This window comes from Delphinus delphis, chromosome 13 (assembly GCF_949987515.2).
Source record: "Delphinus delphis chromosome 13, mDelDel1.2, whole genome shotgun sequence".
Lineage (NCBI taxonomy): Eukaryota > Metazoa > Chordata > Mammalia > Artiodactyla > Delphinidae > Delphinus > Delphinus delphis.
The window spans coordinates 24,017,425-24,030,095 of record NC_082695.1 but is presented as its reverse complement, the minus strand read 5'-3'; the positions used below and the strand labels follow the sequence as shown (position 1 = coordinate 24,030,095).

Below are 12,671 nucleotides of genomic sequence, written 5' to 3'. Positions count from 1 at the left end.
CGGAGACGCACGGCACATCACAGAGGGAGGACTGGATGATCCTGTGGCGCTTCCCAGGATGGGCTGATGGACGCTGGATCCCGGAAACAATCCCCCAAAGGGGTTCTCCAGCGTCAAGTATGTTTGGGAAAGTCAGAGTGCCAGTTATGTCCTCTAGAGATAAACAAGATACACTAACATATTCAAACTGGCAATTAGGAACTGTGCCGAACTGTGCATGACCCAGCATGTCCCAAGTCGACTGACCATGGAACTCTTTTTTGTCACCTGACATTACTCATGTCCCCAGATCCCGATGGGTAAGGGTAAATCAGGCTATAAACACAGCAGCGCCCTGGAAGCATTACCGTTATCTATCATCCGCTGCTTGGTCAGGATCATGAGTAGCCGGTCCACTTCGAACACACCCACCCCGGGCGTGATCACCACAGACATCTGCCCAGTTCGGTCAAAGTTGCGGTTGATGTAGTGCTTGTCAAACACTTGAAACAAAGTAAAAAGTCCTCCTGTGAAGATGCTACAGCTTATCAGAAACCAGCCAGTGGCAAGCGTCTCCATGCTCTCGGACCATTTCGTCCATGTTTCTGTTAGAGCAGTTGTCACCTCCCGGCCTGAATTCACTTCTGTCCTTCCCCTTCTACAGTAAGAACTGCTTGAATACAGGTCTATGTCCCTGTTGCCTTTGTTAATACCCTTCTTCAAGGCTGAATACTTGCCTTGTGTAGCCTTAAATATCCAAATTTCATGTCGCTAATTTAAACCATCCATAAATGGATCTGTATTGAAACTTAGAAGAATCAAATATTGATTTAAGACAATATTTGAGAGAGTTGACCAGAATCTTGTGATGACTTTTTAAATTTGGCAAGTTAATTCTTACTTCTTGTTTTTTTTTTTGGCCGTGCCATGCCACGCAGTTTGCAGAATCTCAGTTCCCTGACCAGGGATTGAACTTGTGCCCTCAGCAATGAAAGCAGAGAGTCCTAACCACTGGACCGCCAGGGAATTCCCTAATTCTTATTCCTGAGCTGTGCGGTTTTTACTATGGAAATTTAGTGCCATTCAAATGTGACAAAAAGGCTTACTAATAAAAGACCCCATGCTCTAGAATCCCTAGCACCTGAGTACAGACACAGGGGCAGGCGATACACACAGTAAAGTGACCACACACCATCTCTTCTGTCAGTTGCCAGTGATGGACAGACACCTAACCAGAGCTGGGAATATGGAATTCTAACCAGAGAGCAGAGACAGGGTCACTGGGAGCTGAACTCGTGTCTAGGAATTCCTGCTGCTGCGGTTCCCAGAGCCACCCTCATTCCCACCTTCCTCAACAAGGTGTTCAAGCCTTTTCTGGCTGCCCCAAGAGCCCCTGTATCCTTAGAGTAAGCTTCCTTTTTTGTTTGAATTCAGTAGGTTTCTGTTATCTGCAAACAAAGTATCTCAGCTAACACATAAATGCAGGGAGAAACGTTTGGAAGAAATCACATCACGCTGTTAACAATGGTCCCTCTTGGAAGGGTCTGACAGTGGAGGGAAGGGGGAGATTTTCATTGTACTTGATATACTTCTCTAGTATTTGAATTCTAGGAACAATGGGCTCCTTCTGTAATTTAAAAAAAAAAAAAAGTAAATTAAAAAAAATTACCTGGAAGCAACTGAAGGATGGAGTGGAAAATAATAAGAACGCAGTTTTTAGGAAAACAAAGGGCCCAAGGAGGACTTTCTCCAGCTCTTTACTCTTGGATCACCATGAGAAGCAGATGAGAAGAGGAAGTTGATTCCCAACAGAAAACCCAAGAGCTACATGGTGGCCATTAAAACCATCCAAACAGAAGTTACTGCTTTCAGTTAATCTGGGGGGTAGGTAGGTGGGGGCATCACCAGCTAGGTCTGGGTCTCTGCACATTAGTAAAAAGAAGGTCACAGCCATGTGGTCAGCAAGACATCCGCTCACTGTGGCTGGCGCCCTTACTCACCATTGAATGACAGATTGATGGCCTCTAGGTAGTTTCCTTGTGCTGAGGTAGAATTGTCTCCTTGAGGAAAGCCCTCTGAAGCAAAAGACACAAGAGAAGGAACAACATCTCATGAAAGATGGACTCGTAAGAAGCAAGTGGGGGGATTTCTCTGGTGGCGCAGTGGTTAAGAATCTGCCTGCCAGTGCAGGGGAAACAGGTTCGATCCCTGGACCAGGAAGATCCCACATGCCGCAGATCAACTAAGCCTGTGCGCCACATTACTGAGCCTGCACTCTAGAGCCCACGAGTCACAACTATTGAGCCCATGCGCCACAACTTCTGAAGCTCACGCACCTAGAGCCCGTGCTCCACAACAAGAGAAGCCTCCGCCATGAGAAGCCCGCACACCACAACGAAGAGTAGCCCCTGCTCGCCTCAACTAGAGAAAGCCCAAGCACAGCAACGAAGACCCAACGCAGCCAAAAATAAAATAAATAAATTTATATATAAAAAAAAAAGAAACAAGTGGAAGGTGCCTTGATCCACAGGCCCCTCCCCCTGCAGAAGGGACGTGACTGAACTTACTGCACATGCAATGACCAGCGGGACCCAACCAGACATAGAAACCCGGCCAGAAGCAGAAGCCATACTCAACACTGGAAGGGAAGCAAGCAGGAACCTCTTGGTCCCCCAGCCTCCATCTGACACCTCCTCCCCTGCCGCACCTTCCAGCACATAAATGCAGTACCTGCCTGTTCCAGTCGCACCAGCACTGGATACTGGATGAAGAGCTTTTTAATGGTCACGAGGAGGGAGGTCCACTCTTCTCTCCTCTCATTCTGCACCACCACCCTGAAAGGAGCACGATCACAAAATAGGTATCGAGCAGTGATGACACACAGGACATAGGGTCCCTTACTGGGTTCAAGGAAAGGAGAAGAGGGGACGCCTGGAGCTGGGGTCATTTATCATACAGCAATATGTAGTAAAGTCGAATGCCTTTAACAAACGTTAACAAAGAAATGTAATTGCATCAAGAGAGTGAAAATTAAAAATTGAAAACAAAAAATATAAAAACATTTCAAAATTGCCTAGAGATTATATAAATGCCCAGTGCTGTGCAGGGAAATGAACATTCTTACAGACTGAATTACAATTAGATAGCATATACGAAAAGCCTTAAATGAAAACATCCATATATGTGTTTTTACACAGACAGCCAATAAACATATCTAGGTCAGGGAACTAGATCAGTGGAAAAGGATGGGTGGGAATCTGCTTACTGTATACCTCTGAACCTTTAAAATTTTGAACCATGTGAATGTATTCCAAAAAATAAGTAAAATTTAAATTGAAGAAGAGAAAGATACATTTCCATTTAATGTTAGGAATTTATCCTAAAGAAACACACAGGATCCAGAATAGCCAACACAGTACTGAAGAAGAACAAAGTTGGAGGACGGACACTATCCAACTTCAAGACTTATATGAAGTTACAGTAATCAAGACAATGTGATATTGTGAATGAACAAATAGATCAATGGAACAGAATGGAGCCAGAAATAGACCCACACAAATATAGTCAACTGATCTTTGCCAAATGAGAAAGACAATACAATGGAGCAAAGATAGTCTTTTCAACTGGTGCTGGAACAACTGGCCGTCCACTTAAAAAAAAAAAAAAAAAGGAAGGAAGGAAGGAACAAGGAAGGCAGGAAGGAAGAAAGAAAAAAAGAAAGGGGAAGAAAGAAAAAAATCTACTTGCAGTCTACCAATCAACAGCATTGGGATCATCAAACTCTCAGGATCCATCCCAGAACTTACTGAATCAGAACCTACATTTTAACAAATTCCCAGGGATTCATTTGTACACAGCGGTTTTAGAAGCACTAGTACAGTGGACCACAAACACTAAAAAGGTGCTTTATAAATAACTCTACTGAGCTGATATTTAACATACTCTCTACAAAAAAAAAAAAAAATCTAGACACAGACCTTACAGCCTGCATAAAAATTAACTCAAAATGGATCACAGACCTAAATACAAAACATAAAACTATAAGACTCTGGAAGATAACACAGGAGAAAACCTAGATGACCCTGGGTATGGTGATGACTTTTTAGATTCAATACCAAACGCACAATCCATGAAAGAAAAATTGATAAGCTGCACTTCATTAAAATTAAGAAATTTCTGCTCTGCAAAAGACAGTGTCAAGAGAATGAGAAGACAAGCCACAGACTGGGAGAAAAGACTTGCAAAAGACACATCTGAATAAATGACTATCATCCAAAATATACAATGGACCCTTAAAACTTTACAATAAGAAAACAAACAATACAATTAAAAAGTGGGCAACAGGGCTTCCCTGGTGGCGCAGTGGTTGAGAGTCCGCCTGCCGATGCAGGGGACACGGGTTCGTGCCCCGGAGCGGCTGGGCCTGTGAGCCATGGCCACTGAGCCTGTGCGTCCAGAGCCCACGCTCCACAACAGGAGAGGCCACAACAGTGAGAGGCCCGCGTACCGCAAAAAAAAAAAAAAAAAAAAAAAAAAAAAGTGGGCAACAGACCTGAACAGACACCTCTCCAAAGAAGATAGACGGATGGCAAATAAGCAGATGAAATGATGCTCCACCTCATACGCCATCAGGGAAATACAAATTAAAACAACAATGAGACAACACTATATACCTATTAGAAAGGCCAAAATCCAGAACACTGACAACACCAAATGCTGACAAGGATGTGGAGCAACAGGAACTTTCATCTGTTGCTGGTGGGAATGCAAACTGGTGCAGCCATTTTGGAAGACAGTTTGGTGGTTTCTTACAGAATTCTTATCATATAATCCAGCAATTGTGCTCCTTGTTATTTATGCAAATGAGGTGAAAACTTATGTCTACACAAAAACGTGCACATGGATGTTTACAGAAGCCTTATTTATAACTGCCAAAATTTGGAAGCAACCAAGACTCCTTCAAGGGGTGGATAGTACAGCCAGACAAAGGTCCATTATTGAACGCTAAAGAGAAATGAGCTATCGAGCCATGAAAAGACATGAAGGAACCTTAAATGCATACTACTAAGTGAAAGAAGCCAATAGGAAAAAATTACATATTATATGATTCCAACCATATGACACTCTGGAAAAGGCAAAATTATGGAGACTGTAAAAAGATCAATAGTTCCAGGGGTTGCGGGTGGAGGAAGGAATGAGTAAGTGGAGAACAGAGGATTTTTAGGGCAGTGGAAATACCCTGTAAGATACTATAACGATGGAGACCTGTCATTATTCATTTGTCCAAACGCAGTGAATATACACCACCAAGAAGCCCATTTTTTCATCTTGTTTGTTTTGGGTCTTACCCCTGGTCTGACTTTGCAATCCAAAGGGAAGTACTTTTAACACTATGATATGTGTTTCTCCAGACCCTTTTCAGTTTAGCCTGTTTTAAAATTGGACGTTCCTCTTTTTAAATTTTTGTTTTTAATAAAATCAAATATACTTTGGTAGAGAAAATAGCACTGTGAGCCTGCATGTACCTACCACTCATATCCAACAATTATCAAAGAGGATTACGTCATTTTTAATGGGATGGCTGTATAATATTTTGTCAGTCTGAAATTCTACCATAATTTAATTCTTTATTGTTTGATATTTAATTTTTTTCTAATTTTTAAAATTATATGTCACTGTGAGAGACAGATACACAGTTATGCATCCCTGAGTGTTTCCTGCTTTTTTTTTTTAATTCAGACTTTTTTTAGAGCAGTTTTAATTTCACAGCAAAATTGAGAGGAAGGTACAGAGATTTCCCATATACTCCCTCCCTTAACACATGTTTCATGCCCCCCTCACCCAATTATCCACATTCCTCACCAGAGTGGTACATTTGTTGAAATTAATAAACCTACAGTGACACACCATAATCACTGAAAGTCCATGGTTGCCCTTATTCTTTAGGAACAAAATGTTTTAATATCTATAGTTTGCTCTTAAGTAAAATATAGCCAAAAACCAAATGAAGCGGGGCTTCCCTGGTGGCGCAGTGGTTAAGAATCCGCCTGCCAATGCAGGGGACACGGGCTCGAGCCCTGGTCTGGGAAGATCCCACATGCCACAGAGCATCTAAGCCCGTGTGCCACAACTACTGAGCCTGCACTCTAGAGCCTGCGAGCCACAACTACTGAGCCTGCGTGCTGCAACTACTGAAGCCAGCGCTCCTAGAGCCTGTGCTCCACAACAAGAGAAGCCACCACAATGAGAAGTCCGCGCACTGCAACGAATAGCCTCCGCTCTCTGCAACTAGAGAGCCCGCGCATAGCAACGAAGACCCAATGTAGCCAAAAATAAATAAATAATTTTTTTAAAAAAATGAAACAAATATGGCATGATAATAACTGTTTAATCCAGGAATTGGGTATATGGGTTCATTATATTAATTCATTATTCTTTTCTGTGAGTTTGAAACTTTTCACAATAAAAAGTTTGGAAAGTCTAATTGCAATGTGGTATCCTGCATTGGATCCTGGAACAAAAAAGGTACATAAGCGGAAAAACTGATGAATCTGAGAAAAGTCTGATATTTAGTTCATAGCAATGTACCAGTCCTCATCTCGTAGTTTTGATAGATGTACCTTGGTTAGGAAATATTCACAGAGGAAACTGGGTGAAGGGTATATGGGAACTCTCTGTACTATCTTTGCTACTTCTCTGTAAACCTAAAATGATTCCAAAGTAAAAAGGTTAATCTTTTTTTTCTAAGTTAGGGAAGAAACAACCAAGGGAAAACAAAAGGCAAAAGCAACCCAAACATACTTATAGAAGTCTTCATAGAATCGCCCCTTGTGATCCTGCCTAATTGAGGCTCGGTTTATTTCAGGAAATTCATCTGAAATAGAGAAAACAACATATACAGATCAGATTAAAAAGAGAAATTCAGTTTCTCCGTTTCCCCCTTCTGGGTTGAAGAGTCACATCACACACACACACACACACACACACACACACACACACACACACAATTATGTATCTGTTAAGTTGGTTTTAAGATGAATCACAGCCCACAGACTCCTTGAATCTGCTAATGGACTGTGTCATTTTCCACTCTACCTTACCCTCTAACAGAAAAGATGGGACAGATGGAGCAGTGCCAAAGGAAAGAAAATGATAAGGAATGAATTGGGATGGGCGTGTGGAAAGCTTAACAAAAAAATAACTGTAGGAGACTTACGCACCAAGAGATTTTGCATCATAGAAAGTCCTAGAAAATAGGACCACTGTCACTTCATGACTACAGTTCTTCTCCTAGGGATGAGTAGAGAAAAAGAGGACTCAAGTTTATTCCATTTACTTCAATTCTGGGAGGCTTGGGGGCTCAGGCATTGGGTAGCATCATGTAATTGTAGACTGCGTAATGCAGTAGACACAGCTCTGCCAGAGTCAGAAGGCTGGGACTGACTCCTGCCTCTGAAACTACCACTACATGACCTTGGGCAAGTTATCTAAAGTCCTAGGAATGTGGAAGGTGTTTTGAAAACTGCAAATCACGGGACTTCCCTGGCGGTCCAGTGGTTAAGACTCCATGCTTCCACTGCTGGGGGCGTGGGTTCCATCCCTGGTCAGGGAACTAAGATCCTGAATGTCGCACAGCACGGCCATTAAAACAAACAAAACCCTGCAAATCACCAATAAGTTGGGGGTGCTGTCTCCCAGCTCTTGATTTGGCATAAAATAGATCAGCCCATTGTCAGAGGATCATGGTATTTGTACCTGCTTCATGGTGTTTTTTAATTTCTTCAGGACTGTGGTTTAGGGAAGAATGGAACCCATGGTGGTGGATGTAAGCACCAGACACTCCCACCTACTGCCAGGGCCATAGGACGAGGACTGGGTGCTGCTCAAGATGCACAGGTTGAAACCAAGGTAATTACCTTTGGACTGCGATGGGGACGAGTGAGAATACACATTTCCATGCAGTCTGGAGTTCAACATTCTACAAGTAGGGTGTTTACAGACGGCATGAAATTTGGCTTGCACCAGTGAGCCAGAAAGCTCAGTTTCAGTTCCTCCTGGGTCTTTGAAGACAACAGCCTATACTGACCAACCCCATCTCGAACTGAACTTACTAACCACATAATTCAGCATTCACCGTATAAAACAACATAATGAACATAACATGTCACCTTATATTCTTCCACCGATATCTCTCAAGTAGACAGAAATTCCTAAATACAAGCCACAGTACCAAGAGCAGACCTTCACTAGCCACCAACTAATTTATTGGACGCCTAGTGCTCCAAACACAGCTCCAAACTCATCTGATTTTGGTGTAAGTTTTACACAGGAAAAGTGCCTGACAGTGGGCTGGTGTGGGCATGAGAGCCTCTCAACTCATGTTTAATGGAGGAGGTAACATACAACAGTGGTGACGTGACTCAGGATTACAGAAACAAACAGGACGGGCCAGGAGTTACGACCTCAGGTGAGCACTGGATGAATGGATGGAACTGGATTAGAATCCTCGCTCTGCTTTTTCGGGCTATCGATCACAGGCAAGTTACCTAACCTCTTTCAGCTGTACTTTCCCTACCTGTGTAAGAGTGACAAGAGGATGAAGTGAGATAAGGAGGGTAAAACACTTCCCACAATACCTGGTATGTGCTCTTATATTTAGGTCTCTGATTCACTTTGAGTTAATTTTTGTGTATCATGTGAGGTAAGACTCAAAATTCATTCTTTGGCATATGGATATTCAATTGTCTTGAATCCATTTGTGGAAGAAGCTATTATTTCCCTCATTGAGTGGACTGCACATTCTCATCTAAAATCAACTGACCATAGATGTATGGGTTGATTTTTGTACTCTCAATTCTATTCCATTGATTTACATAGATACCTTTATGCCAGTACCACACTGTTTTGACTACTTTGGCTTTGTAATAAGCTTTGAAATTAGAAAGTGAGAGTCCTCCAACTTTCTTCTTCTTTTTCAAGATTGTTTTGGCTCTTTAGGATCCCTTGCAATTCCACATAAATTTTAGAATATTTTAACAATATTAAGTCTTCTAATCCATGAACACGAGTTATTTTTCATTTATTTAGGTCTTCATTCATTTCTTTCAGCTATGTTTTATAGATTTTAGTGCATAAACCTTGCCCTTCCTTGGGTAAATTATTCCAAAGTATTTTATTCTCTCTGATGTTCTTGTAAATGGAATTGTTTTTTAATTTAATTCCCTTTAAAATTTTTTATTCCTTGTTTTAATTTCCTGATCAGATTGTTCACTGCTGATGAAACACAAATGATCTTATGTGTTGATTTTGTATCCTGCAACTCTGCTGAATTTATTAGCTCTAATAGTTTTTGTTTTTGTTTTTTTATGGATATTTGGGGTTTTCTACATACAGGATGTCATCTGTGAAGAAAGATAGTTTTGCTTTTGCTCTTCCAATCAATATGGATGCTATTTCTTTTCTCTTTTCTTTCTTCCTTTCCTCCTTTCCTTCTTTCCTCTTTCCCTCCTTCCTCCCTCCCTCCCTCCCTTCCTTCCTTTCTTTCTTTCTTTTTTCTTCCTTTTTTCTTTCCTACTTGCTTTGGCTAGAATTTTCAGTAAAAGGATGAATACCAGTGGTGAAAGCAAACATCCTTATCTTGTTCCTGATATTCTTAAGGTGGAACATTTTCGGTCTTTCACCATTGAGTATGATGTTAGCTGTGTGTTCTTCATAAATATACTTGACCATGTTGAGGTGATGAAGGTAATTTAAATCTAGAGTCTTATCAATTTAGACTTTAGCTAAGGTACCTCAATTAAATTCAGCTTAATAGAAAGAGTAAGTTTTTAAAATCTGAATTGAATAATGTTTACGCAATGAGATTTAGTGCATGAGAAGAAACGTACCTTCCATTTGGTAAAGAGATCAGCAAGGAAACCATTCACAGCTTTCTCAAAATACAGATCCCCTGAAAAGAAACAATAGAAAGAAGGTGGGAATTATCTTTATTTCTTGCTTACATTTTCTTCTCTCAGTAAATTAACAGGAATAGGACTAGTCAAAGAGAAGGTGGTACTGCTACATCCTAAAAGCATTTTCAACCTAGACTTTCTATGGAGCCAAATTTAATATTTACCTCACTCAGTAAGAGGTCATAGCTTCAAGGTAAAATACAAGATTGAAAAGCTTTGATGATTGAAAAAGACAGTGTATCTTCAAAATGAGAGAACCGTCTAACTTTTAAATATAATTATTCTCACAGTGACGCTTCCAGTTTGTTTGAAGGTGATCTGGTAGCCCCTGGGCCTTCACTAAATTACCATTTGCAGTTTCTGCTGTTCTTGAGTATCCAAGATGCCCTACATCAAAAATTAATTTGTAATTTTGCTAAACACAAATTAGAACTGCATGCACCATGAGGCTGGTGTGTCGGGCACAGTGTCCACACCTCATAGCAGCTTTACTGTACTCCACTTATTGTGTAGTAATTCTAATAAAATGAGACAAACTTGGTGATTTCTGTGAGTGATAGGACATAAGATGAAAGATATCAAAGAAGTGCTGGTTCCTGGCCATAGAGTCACTCCCTCTATGACTTTTGATCTATGCTTATAGAATAATTGAAGATATGAGAATTCAGATTTTTCATTAATGCTTTACTACATTTCATGCAATTCACTAGATATATAAAATATTTATCTATTTTAGCATTTGAGGATTTGTTAAGATCTCAGGACATATCTTCAGAGAATGCTAAGAGATTGCTGTAAATGATACCAACTTGGGGGAAACCAGAAACTTCTCCCCATTAGCAGTTATGACCCGCACTTAGGAACAGTACCATAAATATCAAAATCCCACATTTCACAGCTCATCTGAATAAATATGTAAACCATAGCTGACGTAGAACGGAATACCACCTGAAAGAAACAAAGACATAATTGCATTAAAAAGCAATGATGGATAGAATTTCAGTTCTGCAAAATGAAAAAGTTCTGCAGATCTGTTTCACAATGATGTAAATATACTTAAAACTGCTGAACTGTATATTTAAAAATGGATAAGATGCTATATTTTAGGACTTCCCTGGCAGTCCAGTGGTTAGGACAAGGTGCTTTCACTGCTGGGGCCCGGGTTCAATCCCTGGTCAGGGAACTAAGATGCTGTAAGCTGCGTAGCACAGCCCAGGGAAAAAAAAAAAAAAAGCTAAATTGTACATGTTTTTTACAAAAAAAAAAAAAAAAAAAAGCAATGCTGGAAGATTTCTCTTAATTGTGAGACATGGAACTTCTAAAAGCAAGCTCCATCCCTGGCATCACAGGCCATGAGGGGAAGATTCTGTCCCTACCCTCTAGGAGCTCACGGCAGAGGATAAAGACATGCAAAACATTGCAACTATATACAAACATTCCTTGAAGCTTCCCACAAGAAACGTTGGAGAAGGGGCAGTGAATCTACTGGGAAAGTCGATGAGACCTCATTACAGAAGGAGAACTTGGGCTAAGATGCACCAGTTGATGAGTTGTTGATCTAATAACTAATCCACATCATACCCCTCTCCATACCCAGAATGCCTCCAGGAAAAGCCCTAGTGGTTTCCCTGGCCTGTGTGCTTTACCACAAAGCCCTTTCTTTACCCAGCCCTTCCCTCCTCCAGCAGACTTTAAAGAGCTTTGGTGGGAAAGCAAAATGTATAAAATGTGTAAGTTGCAGGCATCAATACTCCCTTTCCTTTTACATTTGCTCCTTCGAATCTTTTGTGTGCCAGGTAATTGAACTGATTATAAAGATTATCTCAAGTAAAAGAGCCTTGGGACATTAAGTGCCAGGAGGTATGCCAGACAACTTTGGGATATAAAGGTAAAAGACACAGTCCTTGCCCTCAAAGCGCTTGCAGTCTGGTGGCAAGGCAGGTAAGAAACGCATTCACCGGAGTGTGACAAGTGCTGATATAGATATATGTCCCAGGTGCCACGGGGGCACTTCCAGCCTGGTGCATCCAGGGAGGCTTTCCAGGAGCAGGGAAGCCTGAGACTAGTGCTGAGGGATGGATGAGAGGCTTGGGAAAGGGGGAAGGCGAGGAGCAAGCACCGCAGGCGGGAGAGAGCAGCACGCAAAAAGACACGGAGGCAAGAGAGCACGCTGCCATGTTGGAGGGATGGTGAGCGGTTCCCGTGGCTGGATGGGATGGGGGGCTACATGGGAGAAGTGACAGATTAGCTCCAGACTCAACTGCCTCCCCTGATTTTTCCACTCGGCTGTCCAGACATCTCACAAACTGAAGTTCCCCTGAACGACTCCTCCCTGGCCTTCTCCATATGATAAATGGCACCGCCATCTCTCCACCAGCTGCTCAATTATTCCTTTCTTCACTCTTCACACCCAACACATTAGCAAGTTCTATGGACTCGACCCCAGAATGTTTCACCAATCTGCCCATCTCTCCCCTGCTCCAGTGCCCAGCCTAGCCCACGCCACCACCTTCTAACTTCCTAACTCATCTCTCTGCTTCCACTCTTGCCCCGACAATCAACTCTCTGCTCCAGAGCCAGAGGGGCTGCAGCGGGTACTGTGGACGCCTAGCCAACATCCTTCCTTTCTAAGTCAGAGGAAGCTGATTCTATTCTGGGAGGCAAGGGACCCGCCAAGAGACCAGACCTCCAGGCATGCTGAGCAGTTCCACATGACTCAACCCTGGTCAGTAAGGTATA

At 41.9% G+C, this 12,671-nt stretch overlaps 1 protein-coding gene across 7 annotated transcripts in view; it reads right to left on the bottom strand.

Moving 5' to 3' along the window:
- DEPDC5 (DEP domain containing 5, GATOR1 subcomplex subunit) overlaps positions 1 to 12,671 on the bottom strand; it is a 92,465-nt gene that overhangs the window by 65,471 nt on the left and 14,323 nt on the right. For all 7 annotated transcript variants that reach the window (XM_060028416.1, XM_060028414.1, XM_060028418.1 and 4 more), the window contains 7 exons: positions 10,802 to 10,880; positions 9,867 to 9,928; positions 7,200 to 7,269; positions 6,781 to 6,853; positions 2,710 to 2,813; positions 1,980 to 2,054; positions 348 to 482 (listed from right to left, as the gene is read on the bottom strand). In XM_060028416.1, coding sequence (XP_059884399.1) covers positions 348 to 482; positions 1,980 to 2,054; positions 2,710 to 2,813; positions 6,781 to 6,853; positions 7,200 to 7,269; positions 9,867 to 9,928; positions 10,802 to 10,880 — 598 coding nt within the window. The remainder of the gene's footprint in view (positions 1 to 347; positions 483 to 1,979; positions 2,055 to 2,709; positions 2,814 to 6,780; positions 6,854 to 7,199; positions 7,270 to 9,866; positions 9,929 to 10,801; positions 10,881 to 12,671) is intronic.